The sequence below is a fragment of the Manis javanica genome, chromosome 3 (assembly GCF_040802235.1).
Source record: "Manis javanica isolate MJ-LG chromosome 3, MJ_LKY, whole genome shotgun sequence".
Lineage (NCBI taxonomy): Eukaryota > Metazoa > Chordata > Mammalia > Pholidota > Manidae > Manis > Manis javanica.
In genome coordinates, this window is record NC_133158.1 from 47,176,721 (window position 1) to 47,203,590 (window position 26,870).

Here is a 26,870-nt window from a genome sequence, read left to right on the forward strand (position 1 = left end):
GGCATTTTACATACATTACCCCTAATGCTTAGAATTCCGTAAGATAGTATTATTGTCATGTTAGAGATAAAAGAACTGAAGTTCTGAGATAAATGACATTTCTAAAGCCACCAGCTGCAAGTGGTAGATGAGGTTTTAATCTCATACCCTTTCTAGTAGCCAGAGGAATAATAACTGAATGGTTTAAAAGAGATCTGGACATGGAGATTCCATAGTCATAACAGCAAAACTTCTGATAACTTAAGTTCCATCAGGCAGGTTTGCAGCTGCTCTTCTGTGTTTGGTACAAAGACCACCAACTGTTGATATGAAGTTAGTGAACTCAAGGGTAATTTTTTGAGTGCAGAAAAGACTATTCAGAAACTTCCTTTTTGTTTGAAATAGTGATTTATAATTTATTAAAATTACAAATTAAAGATCAGTTAGGTTGAATCATGAACTTGCTGATACTTGGCTCTTTTTTTTAACCTATGAAGAGTTGTTCATGGTAACCTAATAGTTCTTCTTTGGGCTTTTAAGTCCATCTTAGCATTCTAAGAAGGTGAGCAAAAATTTGTGATCACTTAAGGGACATTTTCGATGATATTTATCCTTTTTACAAATTCAAATATCTTAAAACATTTCGTCTTTGGAGTTTAGGTGCACAGATTTGGATTGATTATAATCCCTGATCAGAATGCACCTTCATCATTGGTTCGTGCATGGCGCCTCATTCACTCATGAATTTGGAATTATATAATAAATACCCAAGACCTTACGGCTCTTTATGGGGGCCTGTCCACTGATTCTGCTGCCCCTTCTCCAAAGAGGGCAGTAGCTGCTTCCAGAGACCCAGAACTACAGTGGCTCAATCCAGAAGTTTTTCAGGGAGGTGGTTCTGTTCTGTAAGGCCATCCAAGGACCCAGTTTCCTTCTGTCTTGTTCCATCATCTCCCTTCTGCTATCCATGGCTCTCTCTTGGTAGAAGCAGGCTCCTGCCACCCTTCCCACTATCTCTGCTATTCTCCACATTCCAGCCTCAGACTGGGGAAAGAAGGAAGAGGGGACAACCAGCCTCCTTTTAAAAGCTGTGACCCAGAAGTTTCATATGTCACTTCATCTACAGGGGAGGCTGAGAAATGCTGTGTCATTAGTTGCACAGTGTGGGTTCAGCAAAAAACTGGAGTTATGTTACACAAGGGAGAAAGAAAAGACTTAGATAGTGGGAGATACTTAGCATCTCTGCCTCAGTTATCATCTCATTTAGCTTATGTTCTAAGGAGGATTTACATAAGATCTTGCTTAATGGCAGTTACTTCTTAATTTTCTGGGGTAGAAGATCCCTACCCATCAAGGAAGACAGCAACTATCCAGTTACTTAATTTTATTTATGATCAGAGAGTTTGGAGGGTCGTGCAATTGGAGCTGGAGACATCCAGAGCCATTCTTGGGCCATCGTAGCTATTACACTAAACTCCATTTTATAAGTTGGGCTTTAAAGCTTACAAAGAAGTTGATCTCACAGCTCGCTGTCTTCCCACTAAGCCTGTAGTTCCCATTCAGGTTGATTGCTTGGTGGGATTTTGTATTCTGGGGAGCACTTAGGAATCTATGTATGTATTTTTCACCTAGCTGTTAAGTCATTTAAGTTTGACAGGATCCTAAGATACTAAATAGAAAATACAAATTTAAGGAATCCTTTTGAACTTGATGAGATCTTATTTTCATTCACACTTTTAGGGCTATAGAACTCTCAAGAGATATTTCAAATGGTATCTTTGTGAATTTTGGATGTCTCAGTTGACTTTAATTTGTGGTCATTCTATAGACCCCAGCAACAAATAAATGAATCTCAGGAATTCAGTTCAAAAAAGGTAGCATTCACATATTCATATTTTTACTTAGTCACTTACTCATTAACAGAAATTTATTGAATACCTGCTGTGTTTCAGTTGTTTTGCTGTGTGCTATAATAAATACCCAAGTAGCATGGAGGATTCAGCTCAATTTCCAATGTCTTCTGTACTGAGATAAATGGTCCTGTTTAGTAAGAACAGATGCCTGAAGAACTCACACAATTCTTTTGTTGGAGAAAATTCACTTACATTCCTTGGACTCTATCAAGGCATTCATTCATTCCTCCAGCATTTATTCTATGCCAGGTTGTGTGCTAGAGCCGGAGACATCTGTCATAAGGAGATGAAAGATGCTTTCAGAGCTGACAGTGCCTGTCATCCTGTGGAGCTCACAGTGTGGGAGAAAAGACAGCAAAGTAAATGAACAATTAAAATTCACTCTGATAAGTGCTGTGGGGAGCATGGATAGGGTGTGGTGGGCAACCTATCTGGATGAGAGTGAGGTCAGAAGGACTTTCCAGGGGAGGTAATATCTGAATTTTAAAAGGAAGACAGGAATTAGGTGAAGAAGGAGGAGGGCTTCCCAGGCACTACAGCAGGTGCAGAAGCACACAGAGCATTTGCACCTGGGGATCTGCACCTGGTTCAGGACAGCAGGAGTCTACGCAAGCATGCACTGCAAGAGTGGCCCAAGATAAGGCCAGAGGGGAAGGATGGGGCTGGTGTGTTGCATGGGAAATTGCCTTGATGCAGTGGTAGCTTCCAAGAACTTCACCAGGAGGGCCATTCAGTGTTCAGAGTAAAGAGACTCCAGATCAAGTTAAGATGCTCAAATTGCTGCTTATTAAATCAATTCAAAACATGCAGCAAGAAGCAAGTGGAAAGATCTGGGGTCAGTTAACACTTAGGATCGGGTACCTGTAGGATTGAGGGAGCACACACCCAGTCCTGAGCTCTGCAGTGTTCATCTGGCTTCCCTCTCTCTGCTCTGTCAGCCTTCCCTGCCAAGAGGGTAGTCACAAGGACCAGAGATGAGATTAAGCGGACTCTCGGATGGAGTATGCCTGTGGCAAGCACACACTTGCTCTATCGAAGAGACTCAGGACATGTATGCGTGGAAGAGCTGTGGCTTACCAGCAGTCAGCTCAGAAGCTGTGCTTTTTATCTTTGTTTCTAGGCAAAATACACATGTGACCCTAATGGGTGGCTGATTTAGGGATGACTGTCAATCTGGAGGTGGCATGATTGTGTTTTGATAATATGTAAGATTTACATGGTCTATCCATAACTTTCTGCCTAGGAGTAATACTCTCTTTTGTTCTGTCCTTTTATCTGTGTTCATCACACATACGTTCCATTTTTTTTGTCTTTCCTTGGCATGACTTAGAAGTTTTCAGTTAATATATCTTACAAGTTTCATCCACGTTCTTTGTTTTTCTTGTTTTCTATTAAGCAGAATTGAATATTCTTCAGCAGTATGGCAAATGCACATAATATGCAGATTGAAAAAGGTTTATGTGCACTAATTAGGAGTTTGGATTTTAGAGACAGTAGGCTAAACCTTTTTTTTTAAAGCAGAGTGATCAGATTTGTGCTTTAGAAAGATCACAATTGAGGCAGCTTGCAGAATAGACTAGAGGGAAGCAAGCTGAACATGCTGTGCTCCATGTGGCATCAGAGAGTGGCGTCAGAGAGATTTGGTAGTAGGGGTAGTAGGAAGGTGGGACAGAAACAGATGTGTGAGCTCTTTAGGAGACATAGAGAGGTTTTGGTGGATTGTGTGTGGCCACAGGGAAGACGGCAAGAAGGGCTGGCAGAGGGCCCCTGTAAGGAAAGCAGTTCTGCACAGCATTTTAGTTTGCTTTGCTAGGTAACAGTTGACCCTAGAATCTCAGTGGCTTCTAACCACAGATATTTGTGTCTTGTTCCTGTTACATGTAGGCTCAGCAAGTTTGCTGTTGCTGTTTCAAGCTGTGACTGCCCTGGGTTCTGCTCTGTGCTGCTGTCTTATGCAGGGACCCAGGCTGGAGGAGCGTGTCCATCTTAGGACAGGCCTTTCTCACACAGAGGGAAATTGCTGGTGGAAGCTCAGTGCAGTAGGTTGATCTGTTTGTCCCATAGGCTGTGGCAGGAGTGACTTTCTGGGACTTCCATTCTGGACTTCCAGGAAACCTTGGGGCTTCCACCTGGGTTCTTGGAGCCCACCTCTTCTGCTCCCAGGTGAGGAAGTTTGGGCTGCCCTGTGCCCTGCAGTGGGTCCACCTGAAGAAGAACCGAGGTCCTCTGGTGCCAGTCCCGGCTGAGTTCCCAGCTGCAAGCAGCTCCAGCCTGCTAGCTGTGGGAGGGAGCCGTCTTGGAAGTGGATCATCCAGGCCCAGTTAGGCCACCGCAGTTCATGCCACATGGAGCAGAGTTGAGCTGTCCCTGCCAAGCCCTGCTCACAAATTGAGATTTGTGAGCAAAATAAATCATTAGTTTAAGCCACTGAATTTTGGGTGGTTTGTTATACAGCAAAGGACAGCCAGAACTTGGGATAGCTCTTAAAACATCTGCTCTTGGTCAGGTTACCCACATCAGTAGGGTGGAGATACAAAGTAGGCACAGTCATTGTGACGCGAATACAGTGCTCTTTGGACAGTGGGCCTTGGTGCTGGGGGACATCAAAATTCACACAGTAACACAAAAAGGGTTGTGATGAGGGTGTGGCTGTTATCTTGTGAGGAACTCCCAGTTCCTCAGGAAGTCCAAGTCCCTAGACAACCCTTTTCTGAGGGTCACCAGTGATGTGTTTGCAGTCCAGCTTTGTCTCACTGGGACCAGTTTATCGTTTCAGCTCTTGCTGTGGGCTTGTGATATCCCTCACTCTGTCACTTGGTTTCCCATACCCTTCTTCCAAATGTGCTGTAGTGCATATTATCTTTTAGATTTTAAAAATAATAGTGGAAATGAATTTTGTAGTACTCCTCTAACTTCTGTTCCCAAACCTGAAAGACAGCAAGGATACCTGAAAATAGCATCGCCCCTTATTCTCATCGTTTCACATTCTTCACACCTGTGTGTCTTGTGCTCCATCCAGTGTACTACTAGAAAATTGAGAAACCTAACAAGCAATTACATTGGTTTGGATGAGAGGAACAAAAGCCAGAAAAATTAGCAACATCAGTGATCTGACTCTGGATCACTGATTATAACTTGTTTTAGTCTGGGTTCTCCAGCGAAACAACCAATAGGATGTGTGAGCATGTGTGTGTCTGTGTGTGTGTGTATGTTTATGTGTATATACACAGATAGGAAGAAAATTTTATTTTAAGTAATTGGCTCATGTGGTTGTGGCATCTGGCAAGTCCAAAATCAACAGGGTAGGCCAGGCCAGCAGGCTGGACACCCAGGGAAGAGTAGATCTTGCAGCTCAAGAGTCTGAAGACAGTTGTTAGGACTGCTTCTTCCCTGCGGACCTCAGTCTTTTTCTTGTAAGGCCTTCAACTGATTAGATGAGGCTCACCTGCGTTCTGGAGGATCCTGTGCTTTACTCAAAGTCTACTGATTGCTTCATGTTAATCACATCAAAGAATATCTTCATGGTCACATCTGGACTGATGTTTGGCCACCTGTCTGGGTCCTGTGGCCTCGCCGAGCTGGCACGTAAAGTTAACCATCACCTAACTGGTTGTTGAGATCTCTGTCCCGGTTGGCTGCAGAGCTTCAGCCAACTACATGCTGCAGGCAGCCTTGGGAAGGACATTCACTGATGAGCCACCCCTGCAAATTTAATCCACTGCCTTTGGTCCTGGGCCTTCCCGTGGATGTGCGTGTTCAGTGGAGCCGATGTATCACTGTCTGCTGTAATCACGGCAACCTGAAGGCAGGAGCTTTGGGGAGGGAAGGGATTTCTGCACGCTGCTTAGAAGAGGAAATCCCTTTGTTTGGGCCGACCAGGCTTCCTTGGCTTTGATCTTTGGGAGTAAGCCTTTTGCTTGACTTCCTCTTTCTTTTCTGCCCCTTTGTTTCCATCCTGAAGTACAAACTGGAAGCTCCCTGTTTGCTTTTAGCCACCGGACAGCAAACACCCCCGGGATGAGTATCAGTGACAGGAGGCTTTGCTTTGATCGGAGCAGTGCTTCAGAGGGGTTTGCATGGTCTGTGGCTCAGGAACCAGGTTCCTAGAAAAAGGAAATGCACTTAGGTGAGGAAACAGCTGTCTGAGCTGAGAAACTTGATCAGGGACGGGTGTGTATATTGTCCTCTGGCTGCTTCCTGCCTTTCCCCTTGCTTTGTTTTTCTCCGGCTTCTTTCCTCCTCCAGAGGTGAGAATGTAATTATTGGCTCCTTTTACACTAAGTGCTTACTTTTGAGGCGTAGCTCCACAGTAGTGCTTGCTGCAGCAGGGTGCTAAATCATGTGAATTCTGGGCTGGGTTTCCATTGGCTGAGCATTTCTCCTCATTCTTTGATTGCCAGTGACAGTGCTGAGCACAAAGATGCTTTTAGTGTTTGCCATTCACCCTCATCTGAAAAGTCAGCTCTTGCCAAGATGATAGTTTATCTTCTCATCCTTCAGAGTGACATCTTTCCCCCCTTCTCAAAGCTGGAAGTGAGCTAAATATTTGTCTGAATTGCACGCTTCCACTCTCATGCTGGATCTGAACTGTCGTATATGAAATGCAGTCTTACTGAAACTTTAGTCAGGCGTGTCCTCCGGGAAACTGGCTGTGTGTCTCTGAGGAGGTGGGAGAAATAGGGGGTAAAGCAGAGGGTAGGCTACAGGTAACGAAAAGAAAATCCTGAGGTTTCTCTTTTATTCTAGACAAATTAATGGGTTTCAATCTTTAGACCATAAAGATTTGCATTTATTATTGTTCCCTTTATGACATTGTTTCTCAGCTTTTTAAATTACTGTCTCCCTAAGGTGAAAAACTTAATTCTAATTGAATCCTAAGGAGAGCAATGAAACATGAAGGAATAAGATTTTGTGGGGTAGGGTTTAGCCTTGGAGGACCGCAAACCATTGTGGTATCTAGATATTTTTCATGTCCCCCAGAACCCATTTTTGCCCACTGTGGGGTGATAGGGTCCTTGATGATACTTTTTCTAAGGACTCATGTTTTGGAATAAGAGCGCCCCGCTGTGGACCAGGTGTTTTATGCATTACCCCATTGAGCCCTCCCTATAACCTTCCTGGGTTATAATATCTTAACATCTCCACCTTGCAGGCAGGAAACCCAAGCATAGAGAAACTGAGTGACTTGCTCAGGTCACGCAGCTATTAGCCAGAGGAGTCAGAGTCAAGTCTGAGAAGTTGGCCTTGGAAGCGCTCTTTTATCTGGGCTGTCATGGAACATTGTGGAAACAAGCAACCGGCCTCGACTCTTCTTTTTTCTTTTAAAATTGAGACCTGTTCATATACTTTATCCTTTTAGAGTGTACAGTTACAATCCAGGAGTGTGCAGTCATCACCACCATCTAGTTCCAGAGTGTTTTCATCGTCCCCCAAAGAAACCATACACCCATTAGCAGTCACTCTCGACTCTTCGTGTCCTTGGCCTGGCGACCACGCATTTACTTCATAACTCTATAGATTTGTCTGTTTTGGAGATTTCATATAAACAGAATCAGGTAGTATGTGACCTGTACTTATGGGCTTCCTTCATTTAGCATAATATATTTTCATAGTTGAATAAAATTTTCTTGTATGGATATACACATTTTATTTATCCATTCATTTGTTAATGGACATTTGGGTTGTTTCCCTCTTTGGCTGTTACGAATGATGCTGCTGTGAACATCTGTGTGCAAGTTTTGTGTGTAGACATATGTTCCCTGTTCTTTTAGGTACATACCTAGGAATGGAATTGCTGGATCATTTTGTAACTCTATGTTTACATTTTTGAGGGAATGTCAAACTATTTCCAAAGAGGGTACACTATTTTACATTTCTATCAGCAATGTATTAGCATTCCGATTCTTCAACATCACCAGCAACACTCATTATTGTCCATCCTTTTGATTGTAGCCATCCTAGTAGAGGTGATGTATCTCATTGTGGTTTTGATTGTGTTTCCCTAAAGACTAATGATGTTGGGCATCTTTTCAAGTGCTTATTGCCATTTGTGTATTTTCTTTGGAGAAATGTCTGTTCAAATCTTTTGCCCATTTTAAAATTGGGTTCTTGTCCTTTTGTGTTGAAGTTGTAGCAGTTCTTTATGTAATGTGTATACAAGTCTCTTATCAGATACATGATCTGCAAATATTTTCCCCATTTTGTGAATTGTCTTTTCATTTTCTTGAACGTGGTATTTGAAGCACAAAACATTTTGATGAAGTCCAATTTTTCTATTTTTTTTTTTTTTGCTTGTACTTTTGGTGTCCTCTCTGAGAAACCATTGCTCAGTCCAAAGTCATGATGATTTGCACCTGTTTTCTTCTAATAGTTCTGTAGTTTTAAATCTTATATTGAGGATTGGTATACATGGTATAAGGTAGGGGTCCATCTTCATTCTTTTGCATGTGGACATCTGTTGAACCAGCACCATTTCTTGAAAAGATTCTTCTTTCTCCAATGAATTGTCTTGGTAACCATGTCCAAAATCAATTTTCTGTGAATGTGTATGTTTATTTCTATACTCTCAGTTCTAGTCCATTGATCTATATGTCTGTCCTTATGCCAGTTAGGCCTTAACTTGAACCCAAGTTTCCTGGATGAACATATTGCCCTCAGTGCAGAAATGGCTTGTGGAAATTTCCTTTACCTCTGTAGTGTCAAGATGTATGCCCGCATCTGGCCTGGAAGTTCTTTAGTGCTTTTAAGAAGATGTTTTAATTTATATTATCCAATATTTTTTTCATTGTTTTCAGTGAGAGTTAGTTCTAGATACTTAGTCTACCAATACAGAATTCAAAGTTATATATCCCCAATTGTGAAATTTGGAGAAGTTTTTCTCTAGAATATTTACTTTGGGAAATTATTCATGCATCATTAAAAAATGACCATTCTATTCACTATTGCTTTTAAAGCCAGATATGCAATAGCTAATAATAGTGGCCTTTGTTCATTGAGCACTTTTTGTCCCAAGCTTTCTACTGGGGGCATTGCATATATTCTTTAATCTTATTAACCCAACAAACCTGGGAGATGATATATACATAATTGTTATTCTTGTTTTACAAATGAGAAAGCTGAGGCTTGAGACGTTCTGAGGCTTGCCAAAGGACACACAGCATGAGTAGCTGAGTGTGACCCACACCAGGTCCTTAGATCCCAGAGCCAGGTTCAGGAAGCACCCCTTCTCCTTGTCCCAGTTTCAGATTCTTTTGTAAAAATTGGAAGCCCTGAAGGACTGTTTTGTCTGTGCTCATTTTCCCTGCCCCCTTGTGGTGAAAATGTGAACTGGGACAAGCTGGAGCTCCCTGGAATGTCCTGACAGCCCGTAGGTTTCAGGAATCAGTGAGGAAGGGTGTTTAAACTTCTGTTTCTGGGCTGCAACGCCAGTCTGAAATACCTGGTAGAGAGCTGCGACGAGGACCTGCAGATTTCCCCTGCTTCACGGGAGCTCTGTTACAATTGGTCTTGGGCTCCACGTAGAGAAAAGCTGGTCTACAGGTTACGTTATAAATCACTGGCTACTGTGGAATTGTTGTTTTCTCCTATTTCCTGCTCCTGAAGGGCAAGTTGGTGTTTTTCCAGTATCCGGGGAATGACCCTCCTCCTTCAAGTTCCTTAAAAAACAGTTGAGACTTTCATTACTTTTAAATGAGAGGGTTTTATTTAGTGCTTTGAAGCCCTATGGTGAGGCAGAAATGAGAATGTTTGAGCCAGAACAATTTAGATGTTAATAAGATGTGATATCCAGTAACTCATTATGTTTGATTATAGCTTAGAGGTGGGGAGCTGCAGGGAAAAATAAAGAATCTGGTTATTTTAGAGAAGAAAAATCTTACTTTTTGTTTTTCTTCCTCCTCCCTTATCCACCATTTTCTTAGATTGTGAAGTGGTCAGACTGCTGTTTGCCATTAGCTTGCAGACCTGGGGATCCTTATCAATTAATTGCTAAAGCAAGTGTGGACAACTTCAGTAAGCTGGGGGTGGCATTCATGGAAGATAGACTCCGGATGGCTAATGGGCTGATACCCCAAAAGATTGTTTGTAAGTAACTTTAAAGAATGTTTTCATCATAGCATGACGCCATACATTATTGGCTTAAGGACTGTTGACCACTCTTATTTGGTATGACTTCAGGGTAATGCTTATTTTCAGTTTAACTCCATCCATAAGTTGAATATAACCGTAATAGTATAAAATTCATACATGTGTCAGTTTTTTCTGAGGGGCTTATCCCTTAGTATATTGTTAGTGCTTTTTAAATTCTTGAACGAGGATTCCCCATAATTGCAATGTCCATGAGATGGCATGCAGATTTAAAATCCATATACTTATTTCACACAATGTAATCCTGTATATCTAGTATCTAGACTATAGTGTGATTGAATGGAAGGCATAGTTAGCACTACTCTGAAGTTCTAAATCTAACAGTTTTTTTACTTAAAATATATATACCACAATATTGTGGGACACATCTTTTTTCAGGAAACATGCAAAATATTCTTAATTAGGCTTACAAGCAGGCTTTCTATGTCCATGAAAGTCTTCATTTGTATCTTGAGCAAATAAGTGTTGCCAGCTATGGAAATTTGTGTAAATCACTTAATTTCCCCATTTGCCATGTGCCTATGCCTAATATCATGTCAGACACATAACAAGTGCTCAGGAAATGTTTTCTGAATCAGTGATTATATACTTATATTCCAGTCCTGAGAAAATACTGGAAACATGCTTTTCCCTGATTGATCCTATGAAGTGTCTTGAGAGCATCTTTGTTCTTGGGTGTGCTTGGATACACTGTAGATACGTGCTTTTTTTGTTTCTTAGTTTCATGATCATATAGGGGGTTGACAGCCAATAAATTGAATCTGTAAACAAGTAGGCAAAAATCACCTCTCTGAATCTCACTTTCTTTGTCAGCCAGTAAGGGGATCTGATGTTTTCTGGTTCATAAGGGAAATGTGTTGTGAAAACTGAGGATTTCACTTGAGATTGTCCAGGGCACTCTCCTAGCAGGTGGGAGCAATGATGTGGCTCCAAAGGACGCTGCAGAGTCGAGTTGGGGATGTGAGTGGGAGCTGTGCCAGCAGGCTGCTCTGGGATAGAAGTTATGGAGCACAGAGAGTGCCATGAGGTTTTGAACTGAGCTGCACGACAAACCAGAAGAGTTGGATGATTGTCTTTTCTGTTCATGTTTTAGCGGTGCACTTGCAAGACTCTGCTCTGAAGGGACTTAAGGTTCAGACCTCAGACAAGCAAGCCCAGATTCTGCAGCTGAACCCTGAGTCTTCTGCAAAGAGTCAGCCTGAGCCAGCCGTTATGGAGCACACTGGCAAAGATGGCCCAGGGCTTCCTGGGGCAGACCCCATGCCAGGGAAGGACATTGCCTCTGGGAGCAGGCCTGCTGGGGACAGTGACAGAGGAGTGGGCTCCATCGAGCTCTGTCACCTCCATCTGTCCAGTTGCCATGAGTGTTTGGAGCTTGAGAACAGCACCATTGAATCTGTCAAGTTTGCATCTGCAGAGAACATTCCAGATCTCCCCTATGATTACAGCAGCAGTTTGGAGGGCATTGCTGATGACATCTGCACTGAGAGAGAGGGGAGGAGAGTCAACATTACGGGAAAGGCACCCAACATCCTCTTCTATGTGGGCTCTGACTCCCAGGAAGCCCAGGGCAGGTTCCAGCAGGTCCGGTCGGTTCTGGCTGACTGTGTGGACACCGACAGCTACACTCTCTACCACCTGCGGGGTGAAAGTGCCCTTAGAGACCCATGGCCAGACAACTGTCTGCTGTTGGTCATTGCCACCAGGGAGTCTATTCCTGAAGACCTGTCCCAGAAGTTCATGGCCTATCTTTCTCAGGGAGGGAAGGTATTGGGCCTGTCATCGTCCTTCACATTTGCTGGCTTCCAGGTGACAAGCAAAGGTGCGCTGCAGGAGACAGTCCAGAACTTGGTTTTCTACAAGGCTGACCAGAGCCAGGTGAAGCTCAGCGCCCTGAGCAGTGGCTGCGTGTATGAGGAGGGCCCTGGGGAGCAGCTCAGCCTGGGCAAGCTCCGGGGCCACCTGGAGAATGAGGACGAGGACAGGCTGATCATGCAAGTGCCTTTTGGAGCATGTGGAGGAGAAGCTGTCCTTTGCCAGGTATGTATGGGCGTGGCATCATGTAACGATCTCTGGGCGTCTTTGATGGGGAGCATGTTCTTCGAGGCTGTACACTGAAAGGTTCAGGAGTCTGTGCGGCAGGGAGTTTTTGCTGGTGTTAAGTAGATCAGGGCTTCTGATCAGGGCTTTCCTGTTGCATGAATATCCTGTTTCACCAAAATACTTGAGAGGGAGGAACGAAGCAGAAGGTGTTCTGGCTGATTACACTGAGGATTAGTCAGAAAATCCTTTCTTGTTTTGCTCTGTACTGGTAAATAATCTTTCTAAAACACATCAGTCCCCTCTCCCCTCAGAGCACACTGGTCAGTACGGTCAAGCCTTTATTAAACACAGGAGTTTCGTGCTTTGGGGTGGTGATTCCAGATGTTAATAACCATCACAGTAAAATATTATGGTTGATGTCAGGGATTTGTGTGAATGCTCACCAACTGTTGGGGTGGTGGTTGTTGAAAACATCTTCAAATCCTTGATTCCTTTTGTTATTTTTTTAAATCGAAGTGCTGAGAGAAATTTCAAATAAGAAAAATCGTGAAGTGTTTAAGATTTATGGCATATTAATATGTAGGTAAGGAGACAGTAGAAACAGAGCTGAAAGGGAAGTGCCACCTCCCTTCCCATCCTTAAGGGGCCCTTTGGCTCATCTGCTGCTTTTTTCCCCACTTTATTTTCGTGCCCACTTTTTGTTGATTTAAGCAAATGGTACCAGAACAGACTATTTGAGAATTCTTGGTCATTTCCTGCAACTGTTTTAATGCCTTAGGGCAAAAGTTTTTGCTGGAGTTCTGTGATCACTGGTCCTTAAGGATGTGATGATCTAATGAGAAAACTAAGTAGATGTAGCTATTTTTCCCAGAATAGTTCCCAGGATGAGTGTAACAGCTTTTGTTTTATGATAGGGATTTCTTTATTGACTTAAGAGCAGTTTCCTTTCATTGTGTTCTGTTTTCATTTCATGTGCTCTGCCTCTTTCCAGCCCTCCTAGAAGCTAAATTTCTTGGGTTTTCTGACCAAACATTCCTCAAGGGGTTATAGAATTGCTTTGGTACTATTTAAAGCCCATTCATTTGTTTTAAAGATAAACACTCAGGCGAAGATGCATATAATTAAGAAATCTGGGCATCTGGGCAGGTGGACGTGCACACCCCAAAGAAGTTTCATGTAGGCTGCAAACCACGTGAGCTAGTTTTTGGAGGCCCTAATAAATGTTCCTCTTAACTTTTTCTCTGAAAATATGATAAGTACAGTCACTGTGCATTTGCAGAAAATCCACTTAAAAACTTGACTTCCTAGAGCTGTATTTCAATTTCGAATAGTGAATTTTACCACCCCTGTGCACAGACTTGTATACTAGAAAATTGATTTGCCACTGTTGCAATTTATTTCTCTGAGTGACAGAGCAAATCTGCTTGCTGCACCATTTCAGTCGACCCCATTACTGTCATAAAATTTGATACTGCATGCATTGCCCTAGGAAAAAAGGCAATATGATGCAGCTTCAAAAATCAGATTCAGGGGATTAGAATGTCATTTTTGTTTTTAAATGTCTTCCAGTATCTGTGTTTCAGGGTCACTGTTTTCTCCTCAGGCCTGTGTTACTCTGATACTTTGCTGCTGAGACCAACCAATAAATATTATTACAGGCTGGTTAGTTTCCTCTCTCCCTGTTCAATTTCATAGTCTTAGTCTTTGTAATAAATGGAATCACCATGTAACCCAGTAAGAGGCGGCAGAGTGCTTCAAGGGCACAGCTGCACAGTAGGCGGTGGTCTCACGGCGGAGGAGCTGCATGTTGACGCTGTGGCCATTCATCCTAAGAATGAGAAAGGAAACTGGTTACTTGCTGTGCTGGTCATGTTTGCAGGCAAGATTTAAGGCTACAGATTAATGCTCACGTTTGATTATCAAAAGGACCAGCAGTTTGGCATGAAGTTGTCCAAAGAAAGTCTTTAAAATGGATTTAAAAGTATTCTATTTTCTTATTTGGCCTAGCACATGACAGGAGTGGTTCTGCTTTTATAGCAGAGTTCCTCAGCCAGGGCACTGTGACATTTTGGGCCAGACCCTTTGTTGTGGGGTCATCCTGTGCATTGCAGCATATTAGCAGTGCTGCCCACTCGATGCCAGTAGCATCCCCCTACCCTCCCACTTTTCAGCCTCTCCAGGGGAGTTCAGAGGACAGGTCCGCCTGCTCCTGGCTGACCGGCTCTGTGTGGGGGAAGCAGGCAGCCCCCAGCTGACTCACTGGGCTGTGGGGCCATTGGGACAGTGTGCTCGAGCTCTTCGCACACTGGCCTCAACTTTGAACAATTGGACCATTTCAAACAGTGTATCCGGACAGTGTATCTGGCTTAGTTAAGGCTTGGGTAGGACTTGGGAGATTTTAAGTTGGGTGCAGGCTGGCACCAGGCTTTTAATTTTCATATTGCTCTTGTAACATCAGGTCTGGAGCTCTGTGTACAACAGAAGCGCACAGCTGACTCCTGGCAAAGCAAAATAGAATAAAGCCAACACGCTCAGTTTATTCTTCAGGGTTCTCAGTACTCCGACACCCCTGGCTCCATGCCCAGTTAAAATCTGATCTCAAGAGAGCCTGAAGTTCTAGTATATTCCTTTATACCAAGATACATACACCAGTGATAGGAAAGTTCTAGCTCAAGGGACTAGAAGTTCTAATATCTTCTTTCTGACCAGGTCACAGACCATTCATTGATAGGTGGAGCTATTTTAATTTTACCTGGACTGCAGAGCCTGAACATGAAGTTCCAAATCTTAAAATTCAATCAGGTGAAGGAGGGTGGTGGGGCAGGCCTTTCTAGGGTACCTCCCACCCCATTCCATCTATTTAAATTCCTGCAAACACTCGTAAAATGGTGTCTAAGCTCCCTTCCTCGTGGTGTTTTGTCCCAGCGGTTGGGAGTAGTAGGTAGAATGGGAGTTTCACTGCACCTCCCAGAGCTGAGTAGCAACTTCACCTGGGTTCTCAGCACAACCACGTTTCCAAGTCTTATGTTCATACACTCAAGTGACTTGCCCAAGGTCTCATGCCTGGCTAGTGATAAAAGTGGGGCCCTGAAAGTTTGATTGTTATCCAGAGTATTCCCCCCTGGCCTCTCAGCCTGACAGCCACAATTTTAATCAATTTGTAAATCTTTTTTATTGCTTGTTTTTACTTTCCAAATATTCAGATTCACCATTTATATGCTGTTGATAACTAGAAGGATTCATGTTCAAATTTTCAGAAAAACTGGTAATGGCAGGTTTTCTTGACATCACTACATGCCGCCAGATTTATAAAGTGTTATCTGCTCCCCTCAGGTACACTTAGAACTACCTCCCAGCTCTTGCGTAGTGCAAACTCCGGAGGACTTTAACCTGCTCAAATCAAGCAATATCAGAAGATACGAAGTCCTGAAGGAGATCCTGACAACCCTTGGCCTCAGGTGTGACATCAGACAAGGTCCTGCCCTGACGCCTCTTTACTTACTGTCATCCGCTGAGGTGAGTGTGTGCTCAGCGTCAGGTGCCCTTCAAAATCATGACCCCTTTTCCTCAGTGGTTCCCTTGCAGTGGGTTTCGATTTTGAGTTCTGTTTTCATTTTCTCTTTCTATTTTGACTTCAGGTTTAGAAACCTTAAAGATGTCCAAGTATGGTTTATATTTTTGGTGTTTGTATGTCAGGGAGGGAGAGAAGCCTGTTCAGAATTTAGAAGGTGCTAAGGAGTTCACATTATGGCCTTTCCACTTTGGGGAAGACAGGGTCCCTGTTTTATGTGTCAGGAGTGTATCTGGAAGCCATAATTCATCCATTTGGGATTTAAAAGGTTTGTTTTGCCTTGAGCCTTTTTCAGTAAATATTTGGGTGGGGAAGTCACAAGTTTTGTTTCATTTGTGCTGATGTCTGCCATCTTGTGGCAAAAGGGGCTCTGAGTTTCAGTTTGTGTCTTGGTTGTATTTAAAAGGAAAATTCCTGTGCAGTTGGGAATGTATTCAGGAATTTTCCTGGCCTTCTGTCTGCATTTGATGCCTGTGGTTGTTCGTTACCTGGTTCAGGCAGGTTGCCAGATTCTCCAGGTGTGTGTCTTGCTAATCTCTCTGCTTTTTCAAGCTGTCAAATTCTTAGTAATTGTGGCAAATTCTGTTGTGGGTCTCTTGCTCTTTTCTCCCCTCAGTAGGGGCATTTATGTGTTCAGTGGTGTAACCATGCAGTGTCAGCAAATACCCAATAGTTCAGGTAACTCTAAACATCAAACTTACCTGCTTTCCCTTGAAAAGAACAAATGAAAACCTCCTACCCTCTTTTTTTAAGAGAGGAGGAACTCTGTTTTGGGTTACGCTTTGTCCCTTGGCAAGAACTTAGTTGTCAGTGGGTGCAGAACTGAGAGCTATCTGGGTGGGTGTGATTACTTGGAGAAGATAGAAAATCGAAGAACATTTAAGATTTGGATTCTTGCAGGATTATTTGGGGACTGATTGAAATAATGTATGTGTAAGTTCTGTGTAAATTGTATTTAAAAGATAGCACATTATTAATATTAATGTTATTGTGATTAGATTATTGAGAATCTGAATAAGTTCCAAGTATATAATGTGCCTTACAAATGCCTGGTGACTAGTCTAAAAAGACTGCAGGTATTGTTTTTAGTTCTAAAAATAATATTGCAATGGATGACTATTTTTCCTTTAAAACATTCTTTTTTTGCATTTTCATTACACAGTTCTTAGCCAGTCTGAACTCTTTTAAATGGGTGCCCTTGGGAATTTCTGGTATGACTTCTGTTTGTGCCTGCATTTCAGGATCTCAGAGCTCCATGACATGTCTGTTTTTTGTGTTCAATGAACAGAATAGCATATATCTTGTGACTTATAAAAAGTAAAATAATCAAAATAAAACCTGTCCTCAAGAGTGTCAGCTCTTATAGATGACCCACCTTTAGATCTCCCACGTTGGAGGGAAGGGACAGAGCCACGTGGGTAAGGCTTTCTTGTCCGGGGGAGACATGGCTGTCACTGTCTTAGGCCTTCTGTTTCCCTCCTTTCCTGAGCGTGGAGGGCCGAGGCTGAACACGTGAGAAGGTGCCTGCTGGCTCTGCGTTGGGGAGTGAGGTATACCCAGGCGTGCCCTTAGCAGTGCTCTCTGACCTTTCCCAGGAGATCCTCTCACCATGCTCGTCTTGGGATTGGCATCTCTTGGCTCTTGGATGTAGCAACGGAGAGGAAAGAGTGATTCCAGGTTATTCTGTGAGCAGAGGTTTTGACCTCTAGGCTCCTCCTTTGGGATGGGCATAACCTGAAATACCTAAGGCTTTGTATTGCGTGCCTGCTTATGTTAACATACACAGTAGTCCTTTGTATTTTTGTCCTCTTGGTCTTTAAACTGCTGGGGGGTTGGGAGGAATATACATTTTCCCGTAATGATTTTTGCTAACCCCTGTTCACAGACCATGGGAATGAAATGCTTGAACAAGATTACAGCAAATATTTTTTCTATATACATGCAGACAAACAGTCCGCACAGACTCCAAGCCTACCAAACCCCTGATTACATAATCACTTTGGGAAAGGGTCATTTCCAGAAATGCTCACGTCTCCCTTTGGGCCCTCCATTTGGTGGTCGATCTTGGGTGTCTAGATCGTGGACTACTGTTTTCTCCCAGCTGCTTCTCTGAATTCCATGTTACTTTGGGACCCCAGGGATTGTATGATTGTGGATATCCTCATTTCTTAGTGTTTATGAACTCGTTCTAGAAGACCTTGAATCTGCTGTAGGAAATGTAAGAATTCAGTGTTTGAGTGTGTTTTCCTTAATACAAATTAAATGTGTGTTTGTCGGTGTGATGAAGGCAGGTAGGTACTCAGTGTGGTGGTCTTGCTGGGGGAGCTGGGCCGACACTCCTGCTCTTTCCCTGATGCCGAGGCAGAGGCCTTTTGGGAGTCTTCCAGTCACGGCTCTGGTGGCTCAGTGTTACACATGCAGATGACAGATTGGGAATAGAAGTGGGTTGTACTTTCTCTTTGGGTTTCTTTCCTGCTGCCTCCTTAATAGATCTCATTGAGCCTCATGGGACTAAGTTACATGAAGAGGATCTTGGCCTCCTGGCATCCTGGCGTGTGTTGTATCCGTCCTTAAGTTCACCCCCTGTCTTATGGACTTAGAGGCCTGCACTGGCTCTCTGCTTCCTGCTTCCCGTCAAATCCTCTGCTGTCTGGAATCAGGGACCTCTCACCACACGGTGTCGCAGCTGAGCCAGGCTGCCCGGTGGACAGACCCTGGAACTATGAAGTCCTTCAGAGATAGAAGTTTTTTTTTCTCTCTACATCAGTTTCACATAGTATAATTTAGTAGTTTTCCATTATATAGTTGGCACTTTCTTTTGGGTCTGTGGAAATTATTTCAGTGTCGCAGTTAATAATAATCAACTTCGTTAAACATTTACTGTGTACTAGGTACTATTATAGGATGGAATATGAAAGAACAAAATAAACACGCTAGTTATCTAAATAGTTTTACTGCATACCAGCTGTGTTTATACAGTTTCGTGCCTAGACACTCGCTCTTTATAGCAAATAGCACAGAAGATTTATGAGGCACCTATGTGTTTCCATGTTGCCATACTGTAAATGGAAAAGAATAGCATGGTGACCCAAGTAGGAAAAAACACTCACCCAGAATACAGTCCACCCTTGGTTTTTGGTAGGGATGTATTCTGAGACCTTCACTGACACCTAAACATGACAGTAGCGTGTGATTTCTGCTGTAAAATCTAGGCACATGTGATCGCATAAGCATTACCATGCGTCTCTGCAGAGGCGTAGACTCCGGGCGGCCAGGCTGGACTTCATACTCGACCTCCCAGGGGTGGGATTGAAATTCAGGCCTCAGAAAGTTATGATGTGTCAGAGCAAGCCGTAAAACACATCGGTACATGTACACCACACACACATGTCCACAGAAAAAAGACTGGAAGGAAATACAGTATATGTATATATATATACAGTGTATTTCTGGACAGTGGGCTTAAGGGTGATTCTAATAAACTTTGATAACTTTCTTTGTATTTTCCAAACTTTCTGTAACACATTTTTATTATGTATTATTTTTATAACGCACAAAACAAGTTCTTAAAAAAAATCACCGTATGTCATCAGACTTTGAAATCATCCATAAATGGAAAAATTTAAATGTTAAAAAGCAAGGATGCTGATGTAGATGTTGATAATTTATTTAATATTTGACATCTATATTAATTATGTTAAAGCATTAGCTTTGTTGGTAAATGAACTTATCCTGGTGAGTGGCTAGTTACAGCCACGACCGTTGGGTTTCACTGAGGCTTTCCTGTTAGCATGTGGCACCTCAGCGCTTCAGCTGTCCACTTGTGCTGCCATCTATAGCAACATAAGCAGATAATTTCCTTTTTGGAAGTGTAGAGAGAGTGAGAGGCTCCTAAGTTACAGGGTTGACCACAGATGACTGGGCAGCCGCCACCCCGACCTCTCACCATTGGTGGGGACGGGAAGTTGGCAGGAATGCACCTTAACTGTGGGGGACACGAGTGTGTTTGTAAACAATGCCAATTTGATAGAAAAAAACCCAGTTCTTTCCCTTGCAGAATATACAGTTTCATTGAGAAATGCACCCTCTAGTTTCCATTTCCCTGGGCTCTGTTTTCATTTTTATCTCTGCCCGGGAAATGGCAGAAAGGAAGAAGGGGTTCTGGTGGGAGCCCCCTAGGAGACAAGCAGGCAGGACAGGGGCAGGAATATGTGCCTCCTTTGCTCTGGGGTCAGAATGTAACCCTAACAAGGAGTGACAGCTGGGTTTTTAAAAAAGCAGCCGGGCAGAAATCACCATGTTGAATGTGCATGTATAATTTTGGTAGTGTGGGAGTTGTGAGATAGACTGGGTAGGCTTCCAAACAAAAACTAGTGTAACATTTCATTTTGATTCAACCCCAGATTACTTGGCCTGAGACCTTTTCACCTCCCAGAAAAACAGGTATTGTTGGCAAGGATCGTTTTTGATATTTGTAAATATACCAAAAAACTCCTAATGGAGTCCCTTCCACCCAGGGAATGACTTTGTTGATGTTGGTTGTTTTATGAATAAACTTAGACTAAATCATACCTCATGGTTCTTACTCCCAATCCTCTAACTAACTGCTTCCTCTAGCAAACATCTGAGTGCCTACTAAGTGTGAGATCTTTCTGTGGAAGTTTCTGGAAGATGGATATATTCTCATCTCCATAGCATGCTTCATAGTTAATCAAGTCCTTCCCACATGTCGTGGTTCCACCTGGATCTCAGTGGCCTGGACAGGGCAAAGTGGCCTGGAAGAGCAAGCAAATTGGATTGTGGAGCAGTAGAGTGTCACCTATTTGTCTGAGTTAATTAGACTCTTCCAATTAAAAATTTTGTTTTTCATAGTATTTGGCATAGAATCCTCCCTCCACCTTTTATCTTAGTGCTGAATCTTAAATAAATACAGTGAGAGGGAAACTTCTAGTTTTCCTCTGAAATACAGCTTAAGAACTAATTTTTTGAGATCCAAATTAGAGAAAAGCTCAGAATTCCAGGTGCACCCTGAGTAGCTTTTGACATGTGTCCGATGTGGTGTTGTGGCAGCTACTTTACAATACGGCTCCAGCTAAAGAGCAGCTGGCAGATTAAAGCAAACATTTAAAAGCTTTTATAGCTATGAATGTTTTAAGGGTCTTTCATATACCTCTTTCTCTCTTTTCTTTCTTACTTCACCCTTCACCTAAACTGGAAGTGTTTTGTTCATTTTAACTGCCTTCTTGTTCTCAAACATAATACCTATGGCAGAGGTGACAAGAAGGGTTTTGATATTGAAATGCAAAAGAAATCATACTTGGGGTGTTTTCCTTAGCTGCCTTTATTTCTATCTTCTGGTGGGAGAGGCTTTTCAGCTACTGTATGTACAGTTTTTATTTGAACCTTCTTTCCACAAGAATGTTTCATAGTGACTCTGGTGGAGTAAATACTTCTGGGCCACACTCAAGGCCGAGACTGATAATCATGCTTGTGGGAAATCCACACACCTATGCTTATGGGAAATCCACACACCTATGCTTGGTGTCCACTTGTAGTTGATGGTGTCACAGTGTGGGTTTTCTCTTTGTTGTGGCTCCTGCTGGCTGGCCTGGGAGGGTCAATGGGTCTCCCAGCAAGAGCAAACAACCTTCTCTGAATTTCCTTCCGGGGATCGCACCTTATCGAGAAAGGGTGGTTTTATTTCCCAGACTATTTATATCCACCGCGTTTGCAGTCATAGATTTGTGGATGGGAAACAGGCTTTTTTGGAATAAAAAATCCTCCAAGACCAAATGCTTTTTGTCTCCTACACCAGCTCCCTAATAGCTGCCATGTGTGAGCGGGGATGGATTATGGCCTTTCCTCCTGGGGAAGTCGATTGAAGCTGTCTCTAGGAAGTCCTGCAACGTTCTTAAGAGCAGATTTTTGTCTCCCAAGTCTAAAAAAATAGATCCCAGGGAATAAGCCCATCCTGGCACCAGGTTAGAGAGCATGATCAAAGGCCCCTTGTGACCAGGTGTGGAGCCGAGGGCCAGGCCGCGTGGGCAGGGCGAGGCGCCCGCCGGAGTGTGGTCCTATGACCACCGAGCTGCCGAGTCAGGCCAGGAAGCCGGATGACTGAGACCTCAGTGCCACTTGAGAAATGGTAGACTTCTGTTTTCAGGGATATGAATTATAATCGGGGAACATATTTTGTTTCTGTTCATGCTAATAAGTTGAGAATGTTGCTCCGAGAATTGTGCTGTCTTAAAAAAAAATATTTATCGTGTTTCGGGGTTTCAAAACTGCCAGGCAATCTGTGGACCCTAAGTGGTGTCTAATCCTCCGTTTTCCCTGCCTGCGCGGGAAGCATACGGACGACCCGGGTACCAGGGTGATGGTGTGCGCGGACTGGAGATGAGCAGTGAGGCTGGGTTGGTACAAGGCAAAGATTTCTTTCTCTTCCTTGTGAAAGCCAGGCAATTTGGCAGCAGGAAAACTCAGCTGAGGTCAGTCAGTCTGTCCGTCCCTTGTTTTCTTTCTCTTGGATATAGGAAGAGCATGCTGAACACTTTCGCAGTTTTGTTCTTGTTTCGGCTCCGGGAGCTGCCTGTGAGTACATGCAGCTTTCCAGCCACTGCTGTGCCAAGTTTGGCCACACACAGCCTTCCAGGTACTGTTTCCAGAACAATCTGCAGTATCCTTCTGTTTGTATTGTATTTTTCTTTGGTAAAATGTTTTTAGGCTTTGGTTTAACAAGGTAATCAGTGGAAAAAATATAGGAGACTATAATTTTGGTACTTACTGATTGTTGGAGCTCATCTCCCTCATAAAAATTCTAGAGGTCAAAACCCATTTGATCTCAACCGAGGAACACAGCTTTAAATGAAAACAATTCAGAGTCTTTAGAATATTTGTTATTGTTCATCTTTAGCATATTTGTTAAAATTGATATTTTAAAATGGCATTTGAGTCTTTACAGTTTTAATATATGTGTATATATATTCAAATGTTTACTTTCAAGAAAATGCTGTAAGACTGCTGGATCAGTACCAATCTTTGTGAAGAGGTCTTTTTCCCATTTGACCGTGAGGATGAGAGAAGACTTATGTTACAATATTTAGAGATTTCTGCTAAAAAGGAATTGTACTTTCCCATTGACACGGAGATTTACAACTTAATTTTGTTGTGTGGGTGTAAGTCCTCTGTGAGTTCCCTGTGTATGTCCGAGTGTGGAGAGAGAAGGGTTATGGGTAAAGAGAAGGTTGTTAGCACTCAGCTCTAGTACCTTCAAGATTTAAATTCAGAGGCTAAGTAGAATCTCTTGTAAACGTGGACTGGCCTCAACCATCACCAGCTGGCCTGATGGCCCGACTCTGAAGGGACACAGTGTCGCAGACCGTGAGTGTTTCCTGAACCCTGAACTGTAAAAATGTGAAGTTTAAACCTACTTGTCTCCTGCAGCAAAGGAAAAGTTTGAAAAATTAAAATTCAAAGTGAGTATTTTTTTTTATTAAGGTATCATTGATATACAATCTTATGAAGGTTTCACATGAGCAACATTGTGGCTACTACATTCACCCGTATTATAGAGCCCCCCTCGCCACACACCCTACCACAATCACAGTCCATCAGTGTAGCAAGATGCCACAGAGCAAAGGGACTATTCTTAAAACTTGTAACTTGTAAAGGTTTGCTTTTCTGCGCTGTAGGAAAGTGTTTGACAAAACAAGTTGTTTTCTTGTCTTTGAGCAAAAATGAATCCTACATACAGCAGTTATTAGAGAGTGACTGAATGATGGCTTTAATCCCCCTTCCTGTTTTTAATCTTAGTAAATAAGAAAATATGTCTCTTAAAAGAAAACATCGAACTGTGGTTTCACAAATTTAAAAAGATGGTTTGTTTTTTGGGGGGTGGAGAAGTGGGTAATGTCTCGAGTCTTTCTACCGAGGATTGCCTAGATCAACACTAGATTGTTGCTTTCCATAGGCAACCTTGACATACATGATGATTTAAGTTTTTCTGTGGCTTTTTATCCATTAAATGCTTTGAAGGTCAAATGCCTGTAGTTTTGAAGATTCACTTCTTTGTGTGCATTTTCCTTCTGTGATAATGGGTTCAGGGTGGTGTCTTAGGTTGGCCAAATGAGTTTGTCACAGGAGATGGCTTTTTAAAAAACAGACCTCGTCATGCAATGCTCATTAACACACCCTCTCTTTTCTGTTGTGGGGAGGGTAAATGATGACCTTCCATGTCATTCCTAGGACTTTGCAGTGACCAGCAAAGCAATTGGATTTCAAAAAAAAATTTTTTTAACCTTTTTAAGCCATTCTTTGGATGCATTCTTTTGAAAGAGTTTGTGATTATTACTCTTCTCATCTTTATACCAGAACTATTTGGAATCATTCATAGGTACCTTTTCACAGTTTAATTTAAGCACAGTGGAAGAATGTTCCACTTTCTGCTTTATTTTTTTTTATTTCAGGTTCTTTCTCAAATTAATTTTCTTGTTAACTTAAGAATTATCAATGCAATATATAGGAGCCTCAAATTTACAAACATGTGTTTTTAGAGTTTGTGTGCTGAATTGGCTGTTTTAAAAGCATGATCCCCATTATTTATGACAGTTGGGTTTTCTTACCAGCTCACATATGTTCTTCTGCTCCACAGTGATTAAATTCCATTTCATGGTAGTGTTTCTGCCTGATTTTGGCTTGGTGGATCATGAATGCAATGGATACACACTGACCATCTCTGGTTCTCCAGTGTTTGACTCAGAATTTCACAGCTCTATTTCTGATCTTGTCTGAAAACAGTTTATGTTGGACACCTAGCAATACTGTGGTATATATATGTCCTTATGGGCAATCAGTGAATTTGCACTGGTAGGTTAATACTTTTCTTATATTTAAGAAAACATTTTTTTCTTCTTTGTAATAATTGTTGGACTGTACACACACAGAGGAGAAAAAGTTTTGTAGAAAATTTCAAATATACGAAAGTGAACACAATAATGTAATGAACCTCCGTGTATGCATCTCTGCTTCAGTCTTCCATTCTAGCCAATCTTGCTTCACCTAATCTTACCCTTCCTCTTCCTCTTGTATTATTCTGAAGCAAATCCCAGGTACTGCATCAGATCTGTCATCTGTAAATATTTTAGTATGTGTTTCTAAAAGATAAGAACTCTGTTTGAAATGATAACCAAAATACCACTGTCACACCTAATGTGAAACATTCCTTCATGTAATCTCATATCCAGTCAGTGTTCCATTTATTAATTAGACTTAAAGATGGGCTGTATTTTCCATGCATTGTGTATAATAAGCATGTTGGTTCCTTTATAAAACAATGCAAGAAGGAAGCAACTAGATATAAATCATCAGAACATTTTGGGGAGAAGTGATTTAGAAAGTTGATTTCTGTGCCTCTTTTGAATGCCTTATTTTAGCCCTCCTTATGAGGCCTTTCTGAAAATAGCAGCATATTTATAATAATGTGCAAAACAAGGTTGCACTGAAATATGTGAGTTTTGCTCCGACTTTTGCCCTTGCAGAACTAAACATGAGTTTCTCGCCTTGTCTTTTCTGCATGTGAAGCCCTGGTTTCTTTAGTAGGGACGGTATTGATTTTTCGCTCCGTGTGCTTTCAGTTCAGGTTGATGTTTAGCCTTTGACCCAGCCACTTTCTTACAATAAACAGTTTGTTGATGAGAGCAGCTGGCCGGCAGATTGTTTCCAGATTGTTCTCTCATAGCTGAAGGACACAGTGCACCTTACGGAGAAGTCGGCCGGACGCTTGTGGCTTCTATTTCTTACAGCTCTCTCTGCCTTTGAAGCCAACCGTCAGCTCTGAACTGTCTTCTATTTATATCCAGTGAAATGGTGTGAATCTGTGGCATTAGAAATCAGGCCTCACAATCTTCACTATTTTATTTTATCCTCTGGAAGGAACAATAGCATTTTCTAGAAGTTTCCTCTGTATGGAGCAATTCCTCACATTACAGTAAGATTTCCCAGCATTTGCTGTGTGAAAATTGAGTGTGCTGGGTGCTATGTAGGGAAGTAGGTAGAAATGTGCTTTATTTTTGTATAGAAATCTGTGCTCTTTGAATATTTAAGATTTTCTACACAATTAAGGAATGAAGTAACTTTCAAACTGAGGTCAACATTATCTGCCTTGTATTATTATCTTGCTCTTTTAAAATACATTCTCAAAAATGTTTTCTGTTTTCAAAAGACAGTACTATTTTTTTTTTAATGCAAGCCACAGTAATGGAATGACTTGGCAATTTATGTGACTCAGAGGCACACCTTAGTTTGGATTTTTGCTGCTTCCTGCATCACCCCCAAGCTGTTACCTAGAACGGCCTGTCTGCTTGCGGCAACCTTCATTAAGGCAAGGTTGGAACTTCCAGCCTCAGAGCCAACACTTCTTACTAAACTGGCCACAAGGGGCTGCTGTCAGAATGGTGAGGCTGAGCTCACCTCCCTAGAGGCAAGTTTACTTTTTCTACAACCAGTAAATTTCGTTAAGCTACCAATGCTGGTTTCAAAACTCAGGTCTCACTACATAGCCTCCAGTCACCAAGCATGCTTACAGCTGAATCCTTCCCAGCCAGGTATTACATAGAACCTGGACACAATTCAAGACCTAAGATTAAGACTTGTGTGTATTTCATTCAGTGCCAATAAGCTGTTATTAATACAGTGATTCCAAATATACCAAAAAGCTTCATGAAATGCACTGGGGTTTGTGCTTGGGGAAAGTATGTTATGCTTTTGCACTGTTCATGATTCGGGCCTCCAGAGGAAAGGCCTGTGACGATTGAAATCTGGTGTATTTGGGAGGTGTTCTTGCCCGAAGTGGCCTTAGCAACCTTACCCCAATGCAGACAGCTCCAGGGTCGTCCTGATCCAATTACATCTGAAACGGTAAAGGTGTTTTTTTATTTTGTTTTTTTAAACAAGGCCTTCATCTTTGATGATTACTGGATTAACAGCAGAATAAAAATATACCTTGAATGTTGGAGGTGGGAGGGGCCTTAGAGAGAGCTGTTGGAGCAGATTTCTTCTGTTTTCCTCAACTTTTTCTGCCTTGAAGTAAAACACAAAGCACACAGCTTTTTGTAAGTTATTTATGAGAGTGCAGGGCATTGACATTTGCTCCTAAGAGTTGGCCAGAGTTTCCACTTGGCCCTGGGTTTGTTTTCTTTATTCGAAGTAAAACCAGTAGCTTA

At 42.3% G+C, this 26,870-nt stretch overlaps 1 protein-coding gene across 5 annotated transcripts in view; it reads left to right on the forward strand.

Moving 5' to 3' along the window:
• Positions 1–26,870, forward strand: part of HLCS (holocarboxylase synthetase) — a 187,806-nt gene that overhangs the window by 18,017 nt on the left and 142,919 nt on the right. For all 5 annotated transcript variants that reach the window (XM_037014643.2, XM_037014641.2, XM_037014642.2 and 2 more), the window contains 3 exons: positions 9,812–9,974; positions 11,131–12,077; positions 15,414–15,596. In XM_037014643.2, coding sequence (XP_036870538.2) covers positions 9,923–9,974; positions 11,131–12,077; positions 15,414–15,596 — 1,182 coding nt within the window. In that variant the 5' untranslated portion in view covers positions 9,812–9,922. The remainder of the gene's footprint in view (positions 1–9,811; positions 9,975–11,130; positions 12,078–15,413; positions 15,597–26,870) is intronic.